The sequence below is a fragment of the Cyclopterus lumpus genome, chromosome 23 (genome assembly GCF_009769545.1).
Source record: "Cyclopterus lumpus isolate fCycLum1 chromosome 23, fCycLum1.pri, whole genome shotgun sequence".
NCBI classification, from domain to species: domain Eukaryota; kingdom Metazoa; phylum Chordata; class Actinopteri; order Perciformes; family Cyclopteridae; genus Cyclopterus; species Cyclopterus lumpus.
The window spans coordinates 9,733,620-9,757,701 of NC_046988.1; the positions used below are offsets into that span (position 1 = coordinate 9,733,620).

Consider the following 24,082-nt stretch of genomic DNA (forward strand, 5'->3'; position numbering starts at 1 on the left):
GAGCTGCGCAGCGCTCAAAGCTTGGTGAGCGTCCTTCCCTCTCCTTCTCTGTCCACCATCATGCACTGATAGACTGCCTCCGTCGAGCTGGTTCAGGACTGGAAACGGCACTGAGTTGTGTTTGCTGGGTGCAGTCAGCCCGGATGCCTCCAGAGTCGTGATTTTATTCTGATAAACGGGAATATTCAAACCCGATCCCGGACCAACTGGTTGCTTTTGGGGTAAGTTTTTTTTTTTTTTACTCAGAACTATTTTAACAATCTTTTATGAATGTTATAAATGTTGTAACTTCGCTGTTTGAGTGCATATAGTCGTGTGTGGATAGATTTTTTTCAATCATTAAAAAAAAAAGTGCACTTCAAGGCTAGAGAAACTTGGAAATCACCATGTTCCCACGAGATTAAGGGATGGAAATGATGTGTTCCTCCATTACATGGCCGGAACATCAACGCGTTAAGAAAAGAGTTAGTTGAGGCTCTGTGACATGTTTTCACAGACGGAAGAGAGTAAAAAGTGAAACTGTGACTAACTCTTTGAGGGAGGGGGGGGGGGGTATCTTGGAAAAAGTGTGTGTGCGTCAAGACGCACCGTAATGGAGGGTTGCATTTTGGTTTGCAGATGTGTGGACTCAGCTGTTGCTTGTCACTCAGGTGGTCTCTCTCGGTCTGTCCACACTTTTCCTGTCTTCACGCGCTCACTCGGTCTTTTTCGTGCTACACTTAGGGACCACATCAGTGTGGACAGACCACAGCCCAAATCCTCACAAACAATACAAAAGTGAAGCCACGTCGCTTCAGCCAATCAGAACAATTAATCCAAGGAGGGCATTTTCTCATGATACAATCCTATGTCAGAGACTTCAGAGAAATGTTCTTTTAGTGCAGGTGTCAAAACTGTTTTAAGTGTTTGTAATCGAGGTTGTAAGATTGTGAGCGAGTAATTCTCTCCATTTCGTTTCAGTTGCCATCCCTGTTCTGAGATACTGACTGGTGTCTCAGAATACACAGAGGTGTATTTAAAGATCACAAAGAAAAAAAAATGTTTAAATGGCAAATATGAGTTCTTTGATGGACTTTCTTCTCAGTGCGCTGCGATCTGTTTTGAAGCCAGTGGTGGCACCTAGTGGCTGGAAAGATTTGTAAAGATGCTGCAGTTATAGCATCTTTACAAATCTGCACAGATGTTCAGAAACTTCAAGGAAGCTTGTCAACAATCACTCAAATCTACCTTGAATTTAAAATCTCTACATTTGGAAGTCGTCCCCGGTCGTGCTCACTGCCGTGCAGTCTTGGTCCTGTAATTGAATGACAAGCTGCTGTGTGTTTAGCTCATCCTGGATGAGAGAGCAACCGCGGATCAGGTGACTGAGGTGTATTCCCCCTCTGTGGGAGGCCAGTCCGCCAGACTATGCCACTCGTTGCTGGGGGTATACACACTGCAATGCTAAGCCTTTGTTAATGAGTATGTATCTGTGTGTGCGTGTGTGTGTGTGTGTGTGTCCATGTCTGTGTGTGGTAGGCCTACTGGGTGCACAGGATATGTTTGTCTATTACTTTGTTTGCTTGTGTGCACGCATACATGTGTGTTTTTCTGTGTCTGCATGTCCCTGCTTATGTGCATGCATATGTGTGTGTGTGAGAGAGAGAGAGAGAGAGAGAGAGAGAGAGAGAGAGAGAGAGAGAGAGAGAGAGAGAGAGAGAGAGAGAGAGAGAGAGAGAGAGAGGTTTGGACCCAGGAGTTAAGCTGCTGTTAATTGGTCAGCCATTTGAAGCACATGGGAGTCCAGTCAGGCAGTAGCTGAGATGATCGGTACGCTTGGCTCGACAACTGCCAGTTTTGGGGCATAACATTGATTCTATGCTTTCAAAGGATGCTGAAAGGGGTCTTTTGTCTCTCTCTCTATTTCATACTTTGGTTGTACAAACTCAACAAACAAGATATAAGTTATTAGCATGTGAGCTTTCGAGGTTCTGGGAGGGAGACTAAGAGTACATTGGGGCTGTGGCTTCATATTTACCAAAAGAAACAGGAGCGATACCACTCTGCTCATTGAACTCTCGTCAATAAAGTTAATAAGGCTATACTTCCCACACAATCACAGGCGTTTGTTTTCTTGAGTTCATGGTGAAGTTTGGTATAAAACGTTTGCTATATATAGCTTAACAAATGAGTGTGTGGAAAAAGACTTTGCTGCACAGCTTTTTTGCTGACTTTTTGTTTATGGACACTTATCTAAGACTCGTTTTTCAGAGCAGTGTCTTCATCCTACAGTTCTTCATTTTCTCACATGCAACCCATATTCTCATTCTCCAATGTTTTTTTTTTTAGTGCCAGAGAGGAAATCCAGCCTGGAGATTGTTTTGATATTGTTGGACACTCTCCTGGAAAACCTCTTTGCTCAGCGACCAACGGTGTTCTCGATTTAGATCCATTGGCTGCTCGGCTGAAACACCTCATTTTATCACGGCATTGAAGCTGTTTGAAGAGCTCGATTTTTCACCCTTTTTGGGTGTGTTTTTGAAGAAGAGGCTCAATCCAAAAGGAGATTTTCGCCATTTAAAAACAACATGGAGATAAATTCTTCTTAATGGATAGCAGGCAACCTAAATCCCTGTCTACCTTATCATCATGCATTTCCCCCCCTCAATGATGAATACGGTGTCTGACAGCAGTTTTTCACATTTACAGTAAATAATATTACAAACATGCACAATATACAGGGGTGGGGCATAGATATATTGTGTCCCATGGATTTCAGCATTGATTGGCATTAGACTGTATGAATGGAAGCAATAAGAAACACAAGTGTGTTTGTCTGTACATATTCTTTTGGGAAATCTCCATCTGTGAGTAAGTCTGTCTGTGCTCTATCTGTCAGCCTAATACCTCAGACCAACGTGTGTACACACAGGCAAGTTTGTGCTGTCATACTGGAATGAATCAAGTGTGGGGTTGTGTAAATCATTCCAAAACCTCAGAAAACACACACTCAGTCACACACACACACACACACATGCCTGCCAAGTAGTTATCCCCTGTAGATGTGCGTGAAGGGCCAAGGAGTGAAGGACCAATCACCCAACGGCAGAAGCAGAACAGTGAACAATGGAAAAAAGACCAACAACTTTCTAGAACTGAGATTAAAGAAGTCTCAAAGTGATATTGTGAATTTGACATGGGAACCACACTGTTATACCAGTTATCAGCAGCATTATCACTGGTGCAATGGGAGATTGCATACAGTTCTGGAACTAACCTTGACCAAGCAAAACATTCGCTGGTCACAGCTGAGGGTTTTGTATTCACATTTGAGACTAAACAATTAATCAAGATATCCGTTGAAAAAACAACCAAAAAAGTTTAGTTGCAGCCCAACGCAGCTTTTTTCACATGTGATGAAAATGTCTGTTCAGGTTCAGTGTCTGTCAGATTGTTCATATTAAAGGAAATATTACACTATAGATGTTGAAAGAAGGGCTAATATGTATGTATATTGGCCGACAGTAGCCATAAACCAAGGCCATGCCCAGGGATGTGAAGCGGTGTGTGTGTGGGGGGGTTAGGAGGGCAGTCCTTGATGTGAGAACACCAATCCTGATCCCTGTGCTCATTGAGTGGTTACAGACCAAACCCTGTCGGCCGCATTGGCTCCACAACCCTGGTATTATGGTCAGCTTGTGGGGAGGAAAAGTAAACCGAGGGTTTAGAAGCATATCAGACACTGAGTAATGGACTCGGCACTGTGTTAAAACTTGCATGAAATAAAGTTGCCCGCAGCACTTGCTAAGCGATGCAACTTTGAGGCGTTGTTGAGAGTTCCTGACTCGTGCCTGCGAGTGAGAGTCGATTTGGCACCAACTTAATTACCTGTACACACAGCTCTATTTGATGATGATTAAAGCTACTAGCATATACAGATACACACACCTGCCCAGACATACCATGCCAGTCGCCAGTCACAGTGGTTAGGGAGACATTAAAGGTGATGATTATTAGATGGTAATAATTAAAAGGCTTTAAAGCCCAAGTAAAGGGAAACATTATAGATAGAAGCACAGTCTCGTATAGAAAGACACGATTGCCGTGCAACAACCACGTAATTATTGCTCGTCAAATGACCACCCTGAGGCAGAACACAAATGATAGCTTCCAGTTTTGTTTTTGATTGGGAAAAAACATTAAAGGTCTCCATAACAGATCCTGGTTTGTTGGGTGATACATCACTCGTACACTATTGCTGTTGTGATGTGAAAAACTACTAATTCCATCCTTCACAGTCTGATGCTTGGTGGTTTCATGTTTTCAGCTCAGCGGAAGGGCGACCCTTTCTAAATCCAGGGGCTCATGTCAAAAATGCGTCGCCACAGAGCCCAAAGCAATTCCAGTGTTGTTAGTAAAAAGCTTCCATTTTTGGAGATACATTTTGTGTAATGATGTTGTTAAAACATGGACTTGTTCCATCCAAACTGTTTTCAAAGAATATTTTTTGAAAAATGTCATAAAATGTAAGGGACACCCATTAAATGTAGCATGAAATAAAGTCTATTGTTGGTAATAGATGCAGAAAGCCATTATGGAGCAAGTATTGGATAGCTGCACTGAACGGACAAAAAAAGGTCATTATAATTGTTCATAAATATTCCAAACTGGATATATAAGGAAAGTCATTTTATGTGATTCCGAGATCAAAGTTGCGTGCGTGTATCTGAAAAGCATGGCTACGCTCCCGCCGTCCCTCTTTAAATTGGTCTCATGTGTTGGACAGTTTGTTCCTGAAGCCAAGACGAGCTCCTGAGCAGAATGCCTCAACTCGGTTGTAATCAGGGACAGTCTGCTCCTCTCTTCTTCTTCTTCCTCTTCCCACTTCACCTCTCCTCCAATATGCATCAAGCATCAGATGGCACAGGATTTTCACATTAATCTAACTCTGTTTTTTCCGCTGCCTAATCATTGTCAGTCTGCTTCAATAAACAGAGGCAGATGAGGTAGAGAACACTTTTGAAGTTTTTTGTGACAAATGTTAAGTTGCACAATTTTAGGAAGACGTCCAAGTTTATGTAAACTTTCCGCTGTTGGGTGGGCCTCTCTGCAGAGGTCTCTGAGGACATGTCCTATCTGCCATTTTATCTCCATCTGGCCTCACAACATTACAAAGGGAAACCAGCCAGTTTACTCACCCGAAGGGGAAATGTCTCCATCCAATCGGATGCCACTCAGAGTCAGGAAATGGCCTTTTTTTGTGATAAATGCCGCGTAAATGAGGGTGGGGAAAATTACAGGATTCCACCAAATTCGCCAAAAGCTGCACATTTTCTTCAGCGCTGCACATGAGTCCTGCTTTCAGAATGAAATGGTCATTAAAGCTGCTATGAATAATATTATTTCTAATAACAAGTAATGCAATATGTGAAAGGGGTCAATCTCAGTGACAAACCCAGAGAGGATTGTTTTATTGGCTCACTTTAAGCGATTTCATCTTCATCAGGCAGCTGTTTTCAGCAACAAAAGGCTATAAAAACTCACTGTAAGCACCATAGTGGAACATTAAGCGGCTAACAAGCTAATGTTTTCCTCAGAAGTGGATACAGAAACAGAGATAAAAGAAGAGTGAATATTGAACTTACATTTGTTAAATGGAAAACTGTGGCTAAAAACACAACTCCAAATGAATGCTCAAGTTGCTCAGTAAATACTGGATGTGTAAATAGACAACGGAATGCCCTCATGTTTAACATGTCAACTTAAAAGGTGATATGTCAGTGTTCACAGCTTCTTTCAGCTGCCCCCCATGTGGCAAGAAGATTACGTGATTTCAAGTTTAATTCGCATTTGTTAATGCAGAAATCATGCCAGGCATTTCTAGATGGTACTTACTCCTCAAAGGGAAAGCCTGCACTTCCTTTTATGAGGAACTCTGTCTTCTAATATAGCCTCTCCTCCAATTAACATGTCCCCAACTGCCTTTGTGTTCCATGGGAAGTAATCAAACAGCAATGTATCCTTCAGCTAAGACAATTTCATCTCCAGGAAAGGGAGAATGTAACAGATATTCACCAGTAGTGGTTTGCTAATGAAAGCTCGGGGCTTTCCAAGTGCCTGTCGCAAAGCCAATAGAAACAGTTATTTGACAGCTTTCTGGGTTTCGGCGCTGTCGGATGCATCCTTTTCTTTTTTTATGCCTGAGAACGGGAGCTTAAATTGCCACTTGCATTAATGAGGGAGTAAATAAATGGCTTTTGTGTTTACACTAATGACCTCAAAAACCAGACAGTAAATTGGGGGCTATGGCGTTTATTATCTCTAACCAGCCACCCGTGAAATCCCACATGCGTGGGCTTGTTTATGTATGTATCATTTGCTTGTTTCAATACATTTTGTATTCCTTCAGTTCTTTACACATATCTGTTAGTGTGTGAATTAGTGTGTCTGCATGTTCGCGTCAGAAGAAGCTCTCATGAATCCCCCTCAGGGCCTTTCAGACATCTGGTTGCGGATGGACAGCTTATATCTCCAAGTAATATGTCCAGTTAAGCCCCTGGGAGCCGCCTCTGTGCACATCATTAAAGCCCTCCTCCGGCTTCGCTTGGAACTTCGCTGAAACCCTATCGTTTGGTTTAAAGGGGTACAAATATGCTGTAGATCCTTTTATACTACTTCCTCCGGTCCGTCTCCCATCTGTTGCAGATTAGTCTTCAGAGTGTGTTTAGAGAGCTGAGCCCGTTGCCGAGCGGGACAGATAGTAAACCCAGAAGGTCTTAGTCAGAACTGTCAGGTAGGTCTGAATTAACAGAGAGGCCAACTGAGGATATGGCTGCCTGAGAGGAAAAACAAGGGGGGAGGTCCAAGGAGAGAGAGACAGCGAAAGGGTAAGACGGGCTCCAAAATTACACAGCGAGTCCACCAAACGGTCTGTCTGTTTACCCATGAACCTCAGGCCCGCTACTCGAGGGGTCAACAGCGGCTGCCTGGCCAAATTCAACCACACTCACAGGGAGAGGATGGTCGAAGGAGGGGGGGGGGGTACAAACAGCCCTACACAATGACCAGTCAAACCATTTCCCCTGTGATACTGAGTTTATTTAAGCACGGAGCTCAAAGGAGCCTTCCTATGACACGTAGCCTCCATATCTACCGCACTCGTGGCGTTCCAAACCCGCCACCAAAATGTTACCGTGCTGAGCTGATATCACTCAGCTGTTTCGTTAGCCCTCTCATTTTCTATGGCTCAGTAACCCATATACAGCGAGACAAAAAGAGCCTTGGGAATCGGCTATCGGAGCTAAAGGCTATATGGTTTCACACACACACACACACACACACACCCTTCTCCGACACTGTGCTGCCTCGAGAACGGTGTCAACCCACGTATGCCAAACTGCAGCCCGAGTGTGACAACGTGACTGGGGCGGGGAACTTGGTCAAACCTGCCGTTCCCAGCTCTTGTTGTGTTTCCAATGCTTAATTATGGGAAAGTGAGGGCACTGTGTGTGTGTGTGTGTGTGTGTGTGTGTGTGTGTGTGTGTGTGTGTGTGTGTGTGTGTGTTTGTCTGTTCCGCTTGACTGATGCGCCATCCCTTCAGGGTTCTGTCATTAAGCCTCTGTGTACACAACCCCAATCCCTAGCCTACATCTATCTCTTATGCAAAACTCATAGGACTCTCACACACACACACACACACACACACACACACACTCACAGAAACAGGCATGAAAACAAACAGCGTTGCCTTACTAAGTGTGATGCAATGCTGCTGCTTGTCTTGCATGATATGTCATCACGTGTCACTGTTTTTACATTTGCTTCCCTCTCTTTTTTTAATGGATTTGTTCTTTTATAAGCAGTGCTTCCATCCTTTGAGTGACACCGCTCATTAAAAGCCCTGCCTTATCTGTTTCTTTTGGCTGAATGTGACACTGTAGTCTGACAGATGGAGCCTTAGATTAATAGAAGGATTGCAATAACAATGCTGCATCATTCTTTGTTCAAGTACCTTTTTTACCCACGAAGTAAAGCAAAGCTGCAGTGATACGCATATATTTCCTGTCAACAAGAACAAGACAATCTAGTTCTTGAAATTGTTCAATTATATCATCAGTCCATCGCTCACCAGTGTTCCAGTTATCGATATCTGCTTGTTCTTTCTCTTCTGTACTCTGCATGTGAGGAAATGTGATCGCAGCAGCCTGAAACAAGTCTTCTCTTTCTTTCAGATGCACACACACACACACACATGCACACACGCACGCACGCACACACACACACACACACACACACACACACACACACACACACACACACCTATAATGACAGGAGGTTCCTTTTGTTACCTAATAGTTATTACAGTTTTGTGATGGTGTTTCACACTTATATTCCAGTTCCTCGCTGGATGTGATGAGAGTGTGTGAAAGTCATTTCTTATTTCATGCAAATACAGTGTGATGCTGTTTAACATGGCTGCCTATTTGATCTATAGTCATTGTTGAGAGCAATACAGGAGCCTCACCTGAATGCAAAATTGTGATTTAAAAAAACGAGACATTAGATTTCACAGGTAAAAGATATGTGCATATCTTTGAAAAACTGGACTCTAAGATCATAGTTACCATTATATTGAAATGCAGAGAAATTCTCAATTCTTTTTCCACAATGGATAAATTGTATAACCCAGTTGCCTGATGAAACAATTTGTATCCAAGCGGATACGTGTGCTTGGCAAGATATTCTCGCCTGCAGGACTACAGATTAAGGTAATGACTCGTATTAAGGTGTTTAAGTTAGGCAGACCCTGCCAAATCAGGGAAACAAATGACAATAATTATTAACCTCTAGACATGAACGGGAGAAGCTTCCGTACTTTCTTTGACAACCCTATTTAGCCCTGACATAGCGTAATTCTTCAACATAGTCTAATCAGCCTGTGAGTAATGAAGGGATTTATAGAAAATCCCCTTAAAGTTCAGAATAATGAGCTACATATGCAGGGATATGGGCAGAACCAAAAGCACAATAAAGATCAGATATACATGTCAGCCTGAACAGAAGCTGCATTGAAGCAGCGATTATTCTTCATTGTGCAACGATTTATCTCAAATCTGATGTCTACTATTTTGGAAGCGAATGAATAGAACATTTAATCGCATCTGTTGGATGCACGCTGGTGACTGAAGTCAGCTCTGGTTTCAGACGCCCCAGAGCACATATTTAATGATCTTGTGAGAGATCACAAACACTTGCACAAAGGTTTCCTGTCTAGTCAAGGAGTTCACTCTTAAGGCTTATGTTAGCATGCTAACATGCGCACCGTGACAATTAGCAGGAATTAACACACCAGCTAATGTTATTGGTTTTGCATTTATTTGGTCCAAACTTCAAAACCTGATAATGTTTCTAGATTGAAAGTTGAAAACTCACTGTGGGCATCGCTATTCATGAATGGTCGGCACCTATTTTTTTCTGGCAATATAGAGTCATGTCACACAATATCCCCATGGTGGCAATAGAGGAAGAGGATCGCCAACGTCATTATTATTCCTTCTCTGGGCTTCCATGCAATAGTTGTTGACATGTTTTAGTGTGGGCCAAACCAACACTGCCATCCCCAAAAAGTAGATCAACATCAATCAGGGACTGTCCACTTTGCATTCTCATAAATGGTTTAAGTCAAAGTGCTGAACAAGAAGAAACTTAACGGAAGCTTCCCAAACCAATCTCTATAAGCTCCCGTTACATGACAATTTCCTCCATTTTACAGCCCTTTTTATTGCTGCTCCTATTGTCCCAAAGGTGTGCAGGTAACACCCTGCAGTGGTTAACAAATCTCTGCAGAGGGTTTTATGACAGAAACTTACATCTCACTCGGGCCGGGAGTGTCAGGAAATATTAACACCAAACTGGTGAGACCACTTAGCGGCACTTTGGCGGACCTGATATGCAGTAGCGAGTTAAGCTGGTGGGCCTTGTTAGCAAGGTCTAAAGATCCATTTCCTGGTGTGAAAGGCTGCTGAGAGGCGTCTGTCGCCGACAATGGGGCTGAATGAGGCATCATAATGGATGTGAATTGAGACGCGGATCGGAGGTCTTTATTTGAAGCTGAGATGTGTGTGAGCTGGTTTTCCAGTTGTTGTCCATATGACCTTTGTAAGCGGGACACTGCTGTTTAAAAACCGAAATAGATACTGGCTTCTTTATCTGATAAACTATACTTGTAGAAGGATTTGTCGGGTGGGAGTTGGTGTAGATATATATTGTACAACAAAAAAGACCATTATGACACAGGGACATATACACAGAACTAAAAATGCAAGCACAGACACTTCATTTGAAAAGAAGTTTCACTTTCAAAGTTAGAAATGTAATTGGTTTTTTTTGTTGTTGTCTGGACTTGTCAGCTTGGGTTCAGCAGTGTTACTTGTCGTGTTTGCACATTTTTCAAGATTTCTGTTGCAGCTAACATAAGTATGAGGAGACACGAGTGTAAACTGTTTGAACAGTTCATTGGGTCTCTTCCCTCTTTGCGATGGCTGATCGCTGAGAAGAGCTACACACATGTGGGCCTTTCGACTTGCTGGGACAACTATTGTTACAGACTAGTTCATTTCAAGCATACACTAGCCTTTTCAAGGCGGTGGGACAGGGAACATACATGTGGTTTTCAACCAATTATATTTACTTGCTCATCATTTATAACGCCACCATAACCTCCACACCCTCACCCTGCTGAAAACCTTTGCAACACTCAAAGCCTATGTTGGTTTTAATCCTGCGTAGGAGAGCCTTTTGCGCAATCTTATATTTCATCTGGTATTTGCACTTCACGCTACTTTAACATAAGGAATGGTCTCCGTGTTTTATGACGACCTGTCCTGCAACAAGCTGAGACATGTCACCGTCCTTGTTGATGTCTTTTTTGAACACACGTCACCACTGATATTTGCATTCTAAGGGATCAGTTAAACCCCCTCCTGCCTCCTGGGGATGAAACGGTGCAGTGGTGGTAGAGTCCAGGTGTGAATGACCGTTATAAATGAAAATGCAGAAGAGAGCACGTCTGCTTAGCACAATAAAGGTTAAGAAAGTTACCAGTTGAGTTATGTTGCAATAGATAGATCAGATGTGTAGCCAGGAGGAGTGAGTAAGCGTGTTGGGTATCTTTATTCTAGACGTGGTCTTGGATTTCAAGTAGTATTTCACACTAGATCTTGTCTGAACCTCAGTCCAAACACTTTTGCCAAAGAAAGAAAAGAAAGACTTGATCAAAAGCTTTCTGCCCAAACTCTGTCTGGCTTTAGGCTCAGTGTTAGACTGAAGACTACTGAACATCAGCCAAAGGTTTCTCCATTAAATCAGATACATTTTCATTCAATGTCAGTGTTTCTCCCTGTACTAGAATCGTTGTGGTTGGATCTGTCTTGCTTCAATAGCCGCTGGTGAAATGTGAAGCTGTCAGTCAAGTGATATAATGTTGAATAACTCAGGGCACATTTAAAGCAGTTATAGCTGTGGTGAAATTGTGCATTTGTGCACATTCACTATGCCTGCATCGTACGTTTGTGTATTTGTAAGCATTGGATCAAAGGTCACTGCATAAACCCTCCATTTGTTAGTTCCTGCTCATCAGCCTCCGGCATGTCAATGAGACCAGAGTGTCATCCATTCAGCACATGTCCACTAGCTTTGCAGAGTGCTGATACATGATGCCTTTGCCTTATAATGACCAATACCCATTAAAAACCTCAGTTTATTTTGCAAAGGGAGGGACATAAGACAAAGGGCTACTTTTTAGCAAATCTGGCAAATTTGTCAATGAATCCAATGAATCCAAATTTAAAGAATAATGCTAAAGTCCTCTTTCCTTTATGTTCATTGGCTGTAAAAGACAGACAAACTGACATCTTCAAAACTAACATTAAGATTCTGTGTTAAATAACTTGAGACTTTCTGCACCCTCTCTTAAGAGAGGAAGTAGAGGAGACGGTAAGGTCAACTGTCCTCTGGTTTTCTAAAGGACCACAAGCCGAGGCCCAGTCTGAAGGGCTGATATCTGCCTATTGTGTGGGATAAAGCCACTCATCCACTGACCTGTCCTCTATTCACGCCAGATAATTCCTCACCCACTTATTGTCTTTTTTTTTTTTTACCCAAATTAAATACTTTTCCTCTCCACCCGTCTACTTGAAATATGATTTTGAGAGCTTTTCGCAATGCATATCCAGATAAATATCAGGAGACTCAATGCACATCTTTTAGAGGGTTAAACGAGAAATGGCTTTCGCAAAGAGACGCCAAGACTCCTGGAAAACTGGAGAGCTTTTCTGAAAGGTTTACTCGCGGACTAGACTGCCAAGCTTCTCTCTATCCACTCACACATAATTTAAAATATGTGTTGGTGAAGCACATGGACAAACCCATCTCTATGCACACAGAGAATCTCTCTGCTAAGCTAGCTATCTAGCGGAGATATTTCTCATTTGTAGCAGGTATTTTTGCCTTGAAACAAACAGCTCTTTTGCCCTCTCTGCAAGTCACTTTGTGGGGTTGTCAAGGGACAGGGCGTCTTTGTCTGCTGGACAATTGAGTAAACTCATTTGTCATTTTAGGCTCTTTAAATGAAGCCGTTGCTGCTTTTCAGCCTTCCACCATGATGGATGGAGCAGAGCTCGTTCAAATAAATTACAGCAAACTTCCCCAGGCGTATAGAGTGAGTTGTTTGTATTTTGTCCACCGCACTGGTTTTGAGCCACATTTTGCATCTTATAATTGATAATGCCGATATCTTATTTGAGAACAAAAACTCTTCCCTTCTCGTTCTGCCGGATTGTCTGGAGTATCCCGACAAGAAGTGCTCTTTGACAATAACGCCATTGTGATTGGCTGAAGTGAGAGATCGGGACAGGGGACCCCTCTCTCCTCTCACTCAAATCTCCAAAATAGGAAGGGGGCGTTGGTACCAGTGACGGGCTGAGCAGACGGATCCCCAGCGTGAGAATTTCCTGAGATGGATGAGGCTGACTTTGGAGGAAGCACAGTCAATATTTAACTCGCAAAACCTCAAGAAAACATGAGGAGTTTAATTTTGGAAAGAAAAATTATGTGCTCCTTTTGAATCCAGTGAGTCTAAATCAGGGAGAGCCGCCTGTCATTGATGTTGGCAAACATATTCACACAAACACTGTATGCTACCAGTCCACCACTAAACAGCACATAGACAACGTTATAGGCAAGTGTTAAAAGTTAACAATATTAACTCTAAAAATAATCCCTTATCATAAATTTAAGTTAACTAATGTGCATTTAAAAGTACTATAATTTGCCTCAGCTTTGTGCTGTTAGTCATTTTATAAAACAAGGCTTGATTTTCATCAAATAGCATGTGGTACAACCATATGCAATCTCTGATTTAGCCCAGACTATTGCCAATATATTCTGTTTTGTTGTTGAGATAATGGAGCAGCTGGGCCCAGAACACATGCATTGCCAATGTGATCTAATCAACAGCAGAGTAGAAATGAATGTGACATTATTGGAGCAAATGCCACGAGATGCGTGAAACGTGATGACCCTTGAGAGCATTTAATGACAGTGAGAATGCAACTATGCAGCCACTTGCATTCATTTGTCTGGAGGAAAGTGAAAGACCAGTGAAACTGATGACTGTGATGCAAATAACCACAAATATATGGAGAAAAGAAAGCAATGACTTGATTCATGCTCTTTTACACGTGTATGCCTTCCTAAGGAAGGAAAACACAAAGTAAAAAGACGAGTTTGAAAATAACTCTGGTATTAATCACCCTTCCATAGTTTCTTATATGGCAGTGAGTCTGGCTTGTAGAAAAAAAAACATTTAGAAAGAATAAGACAGACTGCAAAAAAAGTCAAAGAGTGAGAGAGTAGGGTGGACATGTCATCTGGCTCTCAGGAATCCTGCAGCCGAGTTGGGGGGCTGGGTGGAGGGCTTGATGTCACTCTGGTGGAAGAAGGGGGTGTAGAGATAGGTGGGGTGTTGACTCTGTGTGTGCGTGTGTGAGAGTGTGTGTGTGTGTGTGTGTGTGTGTGTGTGTGTGTGTGTGTGTGTGTGTGTAAATGCAGTGGCAGGCGATTTGCTCTGGAGGGGGGGAATGAGGGAGGGGCCACCAAGGCTTGGCTGCCCCAAGAGCACACACACACACACAGTACACACACACACACACACACACACACAAAGGCACACACACACACACACACACACACACACACACACACACACGTCCACTCACTCCCACACACTCACAGGGATCAGAGACACTGCAGATAGAGACGTCACCTCTCTACCCTCCTCCTTTGCTCTTTGGACCTCAACATTTTGGATATCTTAAGGAGGTTCTCCCAACCTGCGGAGTGAGTGAAACTTGCGTCTTTTCAGACTTTTTAGACTTCTCCTCACAGCGAACGTTGACTTTCAAAAAGCCTGAGCCGTTGGGGCTGACTGGGATCTGTATCTGATTAGAGCTTGGATCCGTTGAGCTTGATGCTGCAGACATGTAGCCATAGTTGGAGCAACTGTATGACCAGGGGGATTGTGTAAGTGAATGAGGCCTTTATGCGAAGATGGAAAGAGAGATGCTTTTCCTGGAGGTGAGAGGAAATGCAGAAGGATTTTGATGAATGAAGAGCGCTTTTGCAGCTCTGCTGTGGAAAAAAAAATGCTTGCATCCAACTTCTTTAGGATCTGTTGATGAGGAGGCATGCAATGGGTTGTGGGAGATATCCTTGGTTGACAGCATTGCCTGAATTGTTAAAAGCTTAAGCTTTCATCCAAATTTAAAATGATCTGTGCATGAGAGAGGTGATCTTGCATGTGTGTAATGCTCTATGTGGGATATAGTGTGTGGATGTATAGTGTGGTGTGCATAGACATAGACACTCATTATGTGTCTGTGCAGGTGGTCTCACTCAAACTGTGTTAAGTCTCCTGGGTACCCCCTGACACCCATTTGGCCTTAAAATAACACTCTTTGCCAGTCAAAGAGCGATGACCTCGGCCTTTGAACTCCACAATTTAATGGTTTTCCTAAAGTAAATCCTATGACGTTTAGAAAAAATAGACCTCACTTTGTTTTCACTGTTCTGGTCTCGGCAAGTGCTCAACATCTCCATATCTGTCAGTTGAATTAACTGCACATAACTAAAGCTGTGACTGCTCTACCGATTTGATATTTTAATAAATATCTCCTCACGGAGAGAATTTGATACACATCTGTAAAAGTCAGTAAAGGATGTATTCCTTTTGTTTGCCCGGGGTTGTGTTCATTTGAAAATTCCTCGTGTTTGACTAACTATTTCCTCGGTGAAGGAGGGCCCCTTCTAAAAGTGTCAGTTAAGCGGGGGAGGCGCACACGATTAACCGTTAGCCGGCTACATCTGGCCCGTGTTTACACAGACCCAGTGTTGTGACTCTTTAAATGCCTTTTTCAAAGAGTTTCCCTTTTTAACCCCTTTAACCTTCTCCTGTCACATCTCCACCGTGGCCCGGGTTAGAGGAGGAATGGTTGGACTTTTTGTTTTTCGACAAAGACAGCCATTGTGTTATTGCCAACGGGTGACATGGTGTAACGTGAGTTGCAATGTGAATCGGCTCAGGAATCCGCAGTCACCTTTTTCCCCATGTGGGATGAGATGCAGGAGAGCTGAAGGGCGGCAGAGAGCAGATACCAGGGCACCGAACTAGAGCAGAAAAGATCACATTCTCTGGTTGTAGCTTCTCTAAAGGGAGGAAGTGTTGCTTTATTTATTTTGTCATATGTGATAGTAAACTGAATATCCTAATGATTTTGGTCTGCTTGACAAGGAATGTGTGACCTTTTAGATGATAATGGAGATTCCTGAAAAAAAAATTGGGGGGACAAATCAATAATGAAAATGATCGAGTACCAAAGAAAAAGTTCCCTTTTTTCTTCATGCATAAGTATATGTGTTTATGTTCTTTGGCACATTCCTTTCAAACATGTCAAATGGGATCATGCAATGTCATGCTAATGTGAACACAATACAATCACTCTAGTCAAAGACAGTTTGTAAAATGGGATGGCTCTCATGTTGTTGAAGTCTGTGGGGATGCTGGGTGGCCCTGTGGCTTTGGGCGTCACATGTTGGAACAACCTGCATGTATTTATTAACAAATGGCATGTCTACATTTTTGCTGTAAATCAAACTTGCAATCATGTTGTCACCAAGAAAAACAACAGAAGCATTAATGGCCCTCTATTCTTTCACAAAAAGGTCCCACAAACTACCATTGTGCCACTGGGATATTGGCTAAAACATGTCCTCCATCTAATTGCAGAAGTTTAGGTTAGTTGAGATAAAGCAGAAGAGGTCACGAAAAGCTTCTGGGTGATAACATTATCTATCCTACCATAAAACCTGATAGATTAGTCACTGAAGAACAAAGCAACAATCAAATACCCTTTTGTTCTGTGATAAGAGACTTCGCAGCATTTCTAATCTGTAAATTCAGTGTTTTTGAGTCCCTGGGCTTCATTCAACTGTATGCTAATTAGGGCAATGCTAATATTTCCCCAGTCTTGTTGCTTTGAATAAACGTCTTGGTGTTGGAGACCTTGAGGGTGAGCTGAGAGGACACAAGTGACATTTCTATGAGGATGGGGCTGCACACCATGCGTTTGGCTTGAGTTTAGTTGCAGCTGACCTGTGACCTTTGGAGGGGGTATAACCAAGATAATCATTCTCTACAGGGTCAATACTTTATCATACATTTTTAACAAGAAAATAAGGAATTTAACTATGACACCTATTTAGGATGTAAAGAGGTCTCAAAGTATTTCCATAATCTTAAACATTTTTTATTTTGTATCTGATAATGGATTCCCTATAAATGATTAGGACAGAGGTGGGAATGGTTATGCACTTTTTATTTGTGCACATTTTTAGGGGGAGGGCAGGGGACGATGTATAACTTTTTCCCAGATTTATATTTTATTTCACTCTTTTCTTGAAAGATTTACTCTAAAATAAACCCTTACATGAACATTATTACATATACAACTTCAGTGACAGCGGTAGCAACCGATTTGGGCAATGTAAAAGTTTTGCTCCATTCACATATTTAGTTTGAAATAAGGGTTGAATTGAGAATTGAACAGTGGGTAGGGTCTTATTTTTAAAAAAAACATAAGGTTCAGCCCTCTTTCCCGACCCCAATAATTTTCACACAGTCCCTAAGTATCACCTGACCAAATGCATTTTAATGACTGCTCTAAAGTCACAGTTAAAAAGCATACTGTTTTGTCAATAGAAGCCATTAAGACCCTAATGTCCTTCAAGGTGCTGCTGCTGTTTAAAAGACCCAACCTACATGCATGTTGAGGGTCTGTGTGAAGTTTCCAACAGTTTTGACCCAAACAGGTTCTATTCTGGTTCACATTTGCATGTCAAAGAGGCAGAGCGGGCAAATCACAAGTGGCTTTTTCAACACCTTGAGACCAAAGTGCTGTTGTCAGGCTGAGGGGGGGCTCTGGAGAACACGGCTGCTTAGATAAAAGGGCTACTGCTGAAGGCAGGAGACACAGAGACGAGACTGATTAATCCCTATTCATGTAACAGTCCAACTGTTATCAGCTCGTAAAGAGGAAGAAAAAAAAAGCTGCTGACAGTGAATCCGTTCCGCAGCAGTCTTAGTGGACGCATGCCGATTATTTTCACGGTTGATCACGTCTTTTTGAAGATTATTATTGCCACATTACTTTTTTTTCCTTCTAATTTTCCCCGAACATACAGTAGATGCTGCTTACACATGCGTCACTTCAGTAAGTTGTTGCACAGTGGATAAGAGCAACAGATGTTAAGTGGATAACAGCTGGACATTTCTGTTGCATCATGTCAAAGCATTATAATTGTAGTTGAAAAAGAATGTGCCTATGTACCGTTGTGAGTCCTGTGAGGCTGTATGGTTGGTTGTTGAATAAGTGCACCACACTGGAAAAAGCCTCCCGTGATTTTCCTTTTCATCATCAAGTTTGTCTTAAGTTCCCTTTGAAGGAGGACACATCTTACTTTGGGTACTTTATCAAGCATGATTCTGTAACGTATAAACAAAGGAAGTATGACATACTGCACTAATGGGATGGAAAATAACAGATCAGTTGTTCTTGAGGGTAACTCAAGAGGTTTAATTGTGAAAGGATGGCCTGATACATTACAGAGAAACGTTGTCCTTTCTCAACCCCTAAAATACTGCTGGGAAAAAAAACTATAATCTCGTTGAGAAACACCTAAATCAGCAGTATCCCAGCCAGTTACAAGAAGAGGCAAGGTAAAAGCCAGAGCGTTGGGTATAATTAAACAGAGGAGGTATAAACAAAGGGATTAAAAACAAATTAAAAGCATGTTCTCTAAATGTGATTCCTAAATCCTCCCTTTTTTTATACACAGAGCCCGTGTGTGATGAACCTGGAGCGCAGCGAAAGAGGGGAGCGCCCTTCTCCTCGGGTCCTGGACATGGAGCCTCGTACTGGGGGAAAGATGGGGAACATATCCATGGGCTTCCAGAGGAGCTCCACCTCAGATGATGACTCCGGATGTGCGTTGGAGGAGTATGCGTGGGTGCCACCGGGACTCAGGCCTGAGCAGGTATAGGACCCCTTTACATCACCAAAATTACCCAATTCACCAAAATAATATCCGGCCTTTGTCTTTTCAGTGGTTGAATTTTCCTTCAGCGGATGAGAGTATAAACATGTGTGTTAACAGCATTGGGTTTCAGTTCAAGTAATGTGGGCAGAAATTCTCTATGCCGTATTAGCAGATTAGTGTCACACGCTGAAGCACGAAATTCATTGTATTCAGGATACACATGTTCGGCACATCAGAAAACGTTTGCATAATTTAGTCAATGTTTCCTTTACCTCTGTCAACAGGAATTAGACTATAACATTTCCAGTCTTTTGCGGTTTCTTGTGTGCGGAAAGATGTCACAGTCAGATGCCAGTAACTAAATGGAGATTGACATGTTTGCCCACCAGTATCACTGATTAAAAGGACACATATAGCAGCACTCATTCTGATACTGATAACACTGCATGGCCTCCTGCTGCAACAGTTCTCTCTCATTTATGTTTACAATTTAACTGATTAAGAAGCGTACTAATGCAAGATATGCCATTCACTTCAAAGCCAAACATGGCACTGACTTGTGTATGTATACATTGTCAACAAATATAGAGGTCAAAACTCATCCGTTCTAATGTGTTTTATTGATGCCTCCAAAGCTTTTGACCGTGTTGATCATGGAAAGTTGTTTGTAAAATTGAGTCACAGGGATGTCTCCAAACACATTGTGAGAATTCTGTCTTACTGGTATGCTCACCAGACTATGCAAGTCAAATATGGCCAAAGTGTCTCAGCACCCTTTGGGGTCAGCAATGGGGTCAGACAAGGGGGGATCTTGTCCCCAGTTCTTTTTAATCTATATATTGATCTGTCCAAGCAGTTTAAAGCCTGTAATACTGGGTGCATGATTGGTAATACTTTAGTTAATCATATTATGTATGTGATCTAAAGTTCATTCATCTGTCTTCATCCGCAGGTCCAGATGTATTTCTCCTGTCTGCCGGAGGAAAAGGTGCCGTACGTCAATAGCCCCGGAGAGAAGCTCCGGATCCGACAGCTCCTCTACCAGCTGCCACCGCACGACAACGAGGTAAGAGAGAGGTAGAGAGAGAGAGAGAGAGACGTGGTGTGTAATCAAACAGACATGCCACCTTGTTATGACTTATAAAAGCTCCTATAGGGCCCCTCGGAGAGTCTTAGAGCTTGTAGTTGTTCTTATAACTTTTGTCAAAATCTGATCAACGCGTCAGAAATATTGCAGCTAAGGAATGGATGAATTCAAGGAAAGAGTCAAGTTCATTTCCTGAACTAGAACTAAGCTCAACTTTTGGCGCAGTCTGAAATGTTTCTGGCACTAATTTAAACTGAAATGCCATATTTGTCATCAGTTAAATCTTTCGTAGATCTCTGACTCGATCACCTTCAAATGACAGTTCAACTGCTTTCCTTTTTTATTCTTCAGCTTACTACTTCGACTACTTTTTGGGCTAGAATACAAACGGCCAATTCAACTGCTTACAAAGCTTAACTTTGACACTTCAAAAGGCAACACTTTCTAAAGATTTAGTAGAATTTGTCTGGGCTTGTTGCTGAAAAGTTTTAAGAAGTGTTGATCAAGGAAATAGTAGAAATCCTGAAAACTGTTTTTAGAATTTTTTTTTTTTTTGCTTAACATCAAGAAATTGCATAATGTATACAAATGGTATAGATTTGGTATAAAACTGACAATAAGAAATGTCAAACTATACCCAGCCCGAACTAAAGTCTCCACAATCTTGCTAGTCTTTTCTTATAAAACTCAAACAATGGCTGCATTCCCTCAACTGTTTGAAAACCCCCTCACATGCCAGCCTCTTCTGTATAATAGCTTTATGGTGTGTAAACCAGCACTCCTTTCACATCTGCCTTAATAGAGTTTACATTAGGAGATATGGTGGAGGGGTTATCACCAGAGGGGAGGCTTGGGGGGCTACTGTCTGACAGAGGTGATCTCTGTACACACACGTGGAAGGTACACAACAGTAACACTCAACACACACAGGGTTTGACTGTGTGGTTTTATGGTGTTTGTCCGCAGAGCTGATGGTTGAGGGAGCAAACTGGCGGAAGATTCCTTGCGTAACTGCGGTTCAAAGAGATGAGCACTCAGTGTGTGTGTGTGTGTGTGTGTGTGTTGTGTGTGCAAAAGGGAGAGACAGTGAGTGTGTGTGGCGCTCACACACCGGCATCGTTTACTGTTGTTTGAAGAACAACCAAGCTAGTTGTTAGTCTTGGTCTTTTATCTGGGCCATCATCACCGTCTCTAAACACAGAGGATGGATTTGAGTATTGCTCACGCCATCTTTTAAAACGCGGCCTTCAGGGCAATTAGCTTTAATTAAACCCTCTTTCGTCGCATGTCATATAGTTCCCCAAAGCTTTCCAGCAAAGATGAAAGCTGAACCACCATCAGTAATAGGTCAACGTGCTAAATCAACCTCTCTGTGCTGTTACTTTGTCAACTCCACTCATCTCTCTCTCTTTCTTTCTTGCAGGTGCGTTACTGCCACTCTCTGACGGAGGAGGAAAAGAGGGAGATCCACATGTTCAGTGCCCAGAGGAAGAGGGAGGCACTGGGGAGAGGAACACCCAAGATCCTGCCCCGAGCACTGCACCACACCCGCTGTGAAAATGTAGGTGCCACACGTGGATACCCATGAGAAGACACGCACACACACGCACACATGGACGTTTAACTCATTTAGAGCTCATGTAGCCATACGGTAAGCTAGGAGTAAAACAACTTGTGGGTCTTAAGTTATTTATATCACGAGCAGCTAACACCCGCCATCCCAACGCGGAGCAGCCCGAGGCACAGCCCTGATTGGCTAATGCGAGGGTTTTAATCATGGACATAAACCTCCTCATTAGGGCGCGAGGGGAAGCAGGGAAATTGGAAGGCTCACGCTCAAGCCGAGCGGAGAAGCCAGTTCCTCGTGAGGAATTTGACATATTTCCTGCCGCCCATCTATATCTCAGCATGACATGCTGCAAAAGAATTTACAGGTTAACGAGTAATTCTCACATAGAGTCTTAAAAAACAACTTTTTCCCCCCAAACCAGTCACAGTGTGTAGCACATTATTCCACACCAACTGGTATAATAACATGTAGCTCAGCTCAGTACATGCAGCTGGTTTTAAGACTTGTTCTGGAAAAGAGTCAGCATGACTGAAGACTCTTAAACAAAGTGGATTTACTAAAGTTTGAGATCAAACTGAAATCTCAAACTGAAATTGTTTATTAAATCGTCTAATAAATACATACGGACACAGTATTATGTAAGCATGTACTGTAAAAGCAAAAACGTCCCATTTATCCTATATTAAGCTATTTTTCAGTAAGCTTGTTAAACACTTGTTCTAGACATGCTGCTATGAGCTAGAAGCTAGGAGCTATGAACAAACAATCCTAAAACTGGACCGCTGTTTCCTACTTTTGATTTTATGACTTAACCAAAACACTTAGTGTCATTGAAGCTGCCCTTTATCGTTTTCTGGAAGAAAATTTCCTTTCGATGCAACAAACGTAAATATTAGGGAAATTGAGTCATGGCCAGTGAGTAAACCACATCCTCTGCCAGGCATCCAGGAAGAGCAGGCCAGCCATGTTAATTCCCCCTGGACAGGCAGATGAAGTCTGTCATCAATCAAACACAGATGCTACCGCAGTGATGCAAGGTCACACACATACACTGTCATGATACATAGGAACCCCAACGGATGCACACATTCTCAGACATACTGGACATGCATGCCTGTGTCCATATATGCTCTGCAAACACACAACCCTTTGACTTGTCATACACACATGTGGACATGCACCAACTGCACATGCCCATGCATTTAAAAGGATATACCACGAAGATGTGTACATTCACACTTTGTCAGGCTCCGGTTTCCTGGTGGGGACACACAACACCGCCGAATCCGAGGCCCCTGTGTGTCCACCCTGGTAATAATGGTTAACAGCTGGGCATGCTATCCCCGTAGCTGGCTATGGGTTATATAAAGACTTGTGATTGCTCGTTCAGACATGCTCCTACGATCTCTGTGGAGTCATACGATCTTTTCACTGGACCAAGGCCAGTGTATTTCGTTTAAGCTTAAGGGACTAAAATGCTGTCCAACACATCATGAATATTTGATTACTTTATGCCAAAGGGAAAAATAAAGGAATTCATCAGTTAATTTGAGTTTCCATTTGTCCCACAACCTCTGTTGAGAAAGTAGTTATGATGGGAGTGCATTGCTCCTAAGTCAACCCATTGACTTTTGAATTGTCATTGTGCATCTGCCCCCATGTTAACACACATCATTCTATTCAGAAAGACATGAGGTTGGGTTGTCAATGATTAACAACCGTTGCTGTATTTGTAGAATGATAATCCACTGTAGGATTCACCGATGTTTTGAATGGATCATATTCTTGTGGCTCCTGCAGTATGATCACCTGTTGTTTGGCCTTCTTTGTCTTTGCATCACTGCAAACCTCAGCGGATATGTGATATATTTTAAATAGTTTTCTGCATAATCTTTTTTTGTTTATGTTGCATTCCAAATGTGTCATAAGGATCAACTGTACTACACATCTATTTTTAAATGTCTTTCCCGTGTGTGATTGTCTCTGTATATCTCCACGGTTTCACTCCCAACGTAAAAAAGTTATCGACACATTTATTATGAATGCATATTAAGCACGGTCATAGACTCAATGATGAACCCCTAAGTGTTTTAAGCCCCATTGGAAAAAAAGAATCCAGATGCTTGAAATATAAATCTCATGAATCAGCTGTTGTTTGTGTTTGATCGTCAGTGTGGCGGAGGAATCAAAGGAGGGGAAATGGCAATCTTTGCCTCCAGAGCAGGGCTGGGCCCCTGCTGGCACCCGGCGTGCTTTGTGTGCACCACATGTCAAGAGCTGCTGGTGGATCTGATATATTTCTACCAAAATGGCAAGATCATCTGCGGGCGACACCATGCTGAGCTTCTCAAACCACGATGCTCTTCTTGTGACGAGGTACGGCCTAGTAGTAGTAGCAGCACTGCCCACTTAATGTCTTACAATGAACCATGGCAATACCAGCACCAACTCCACACTAACTAACAGCGGTATGTGCGTTTCCCTTTAGATCATTTTTGCGGATGAGTGCACTGAAGCAGAGGGTCGTCACTGGCACATGAAGCACTTTGCCTGTTTCGAGTGCGAGACAATGCTCGGAGGGCAGCGCTACATCATGAAAGATGGCCGTCCCTACTGTACTGGCTGCTTTGAGTCTCTGTATGCAGAGTACTGTGAGGCCTGTGGTGAAAACATTGGTGAGTTATTCATGAAGGGTGTGGGTTTCATTTGTTTCTCCTGGGATTAGGATAAAGACTTCTTTGACTACTTGCGTACAAGTATGATACCTAAAACTATGCTCTTTTTCTATTCACCC

General features: G+C 42.5%; 1 protein-coding gene across 3 annotated transcripts in view; it reads left to right on the plus strand.

The window, feature by feature from the left end:
* The window catches only part of prickle1b (prickle homolog 1b), a 27,255-nt gene continuing 3,173 nt past the window's right edge, over window positions 1–24,082 (plus strand). The window contains exons 1-6 of one of the 3 annotated variants that reach the window (XM_034525929.1): window positions 1–221; window positions 18,431–18,628; window positions 19,584–19,697; window positions 21,142–21,279; window positions 23,461–23,664; window positions 23,777–23,963. In XM_034525929.1, the coding sequence (XP_034381820.1) occupies window positions 18,443–18,628; window positions 19,584–19,697; window positions 21,142–21,279; window positions 23,461–23,664; window positions 23,777–23,963 (829 nt within the window). In that variant the 5' untranslated portion in view covers window positions 1–221; window positions 18,431–18,442. The other 2 variants (XM_034525927.1, XM_034525926.1) reach the window with 2 other exon arrangements.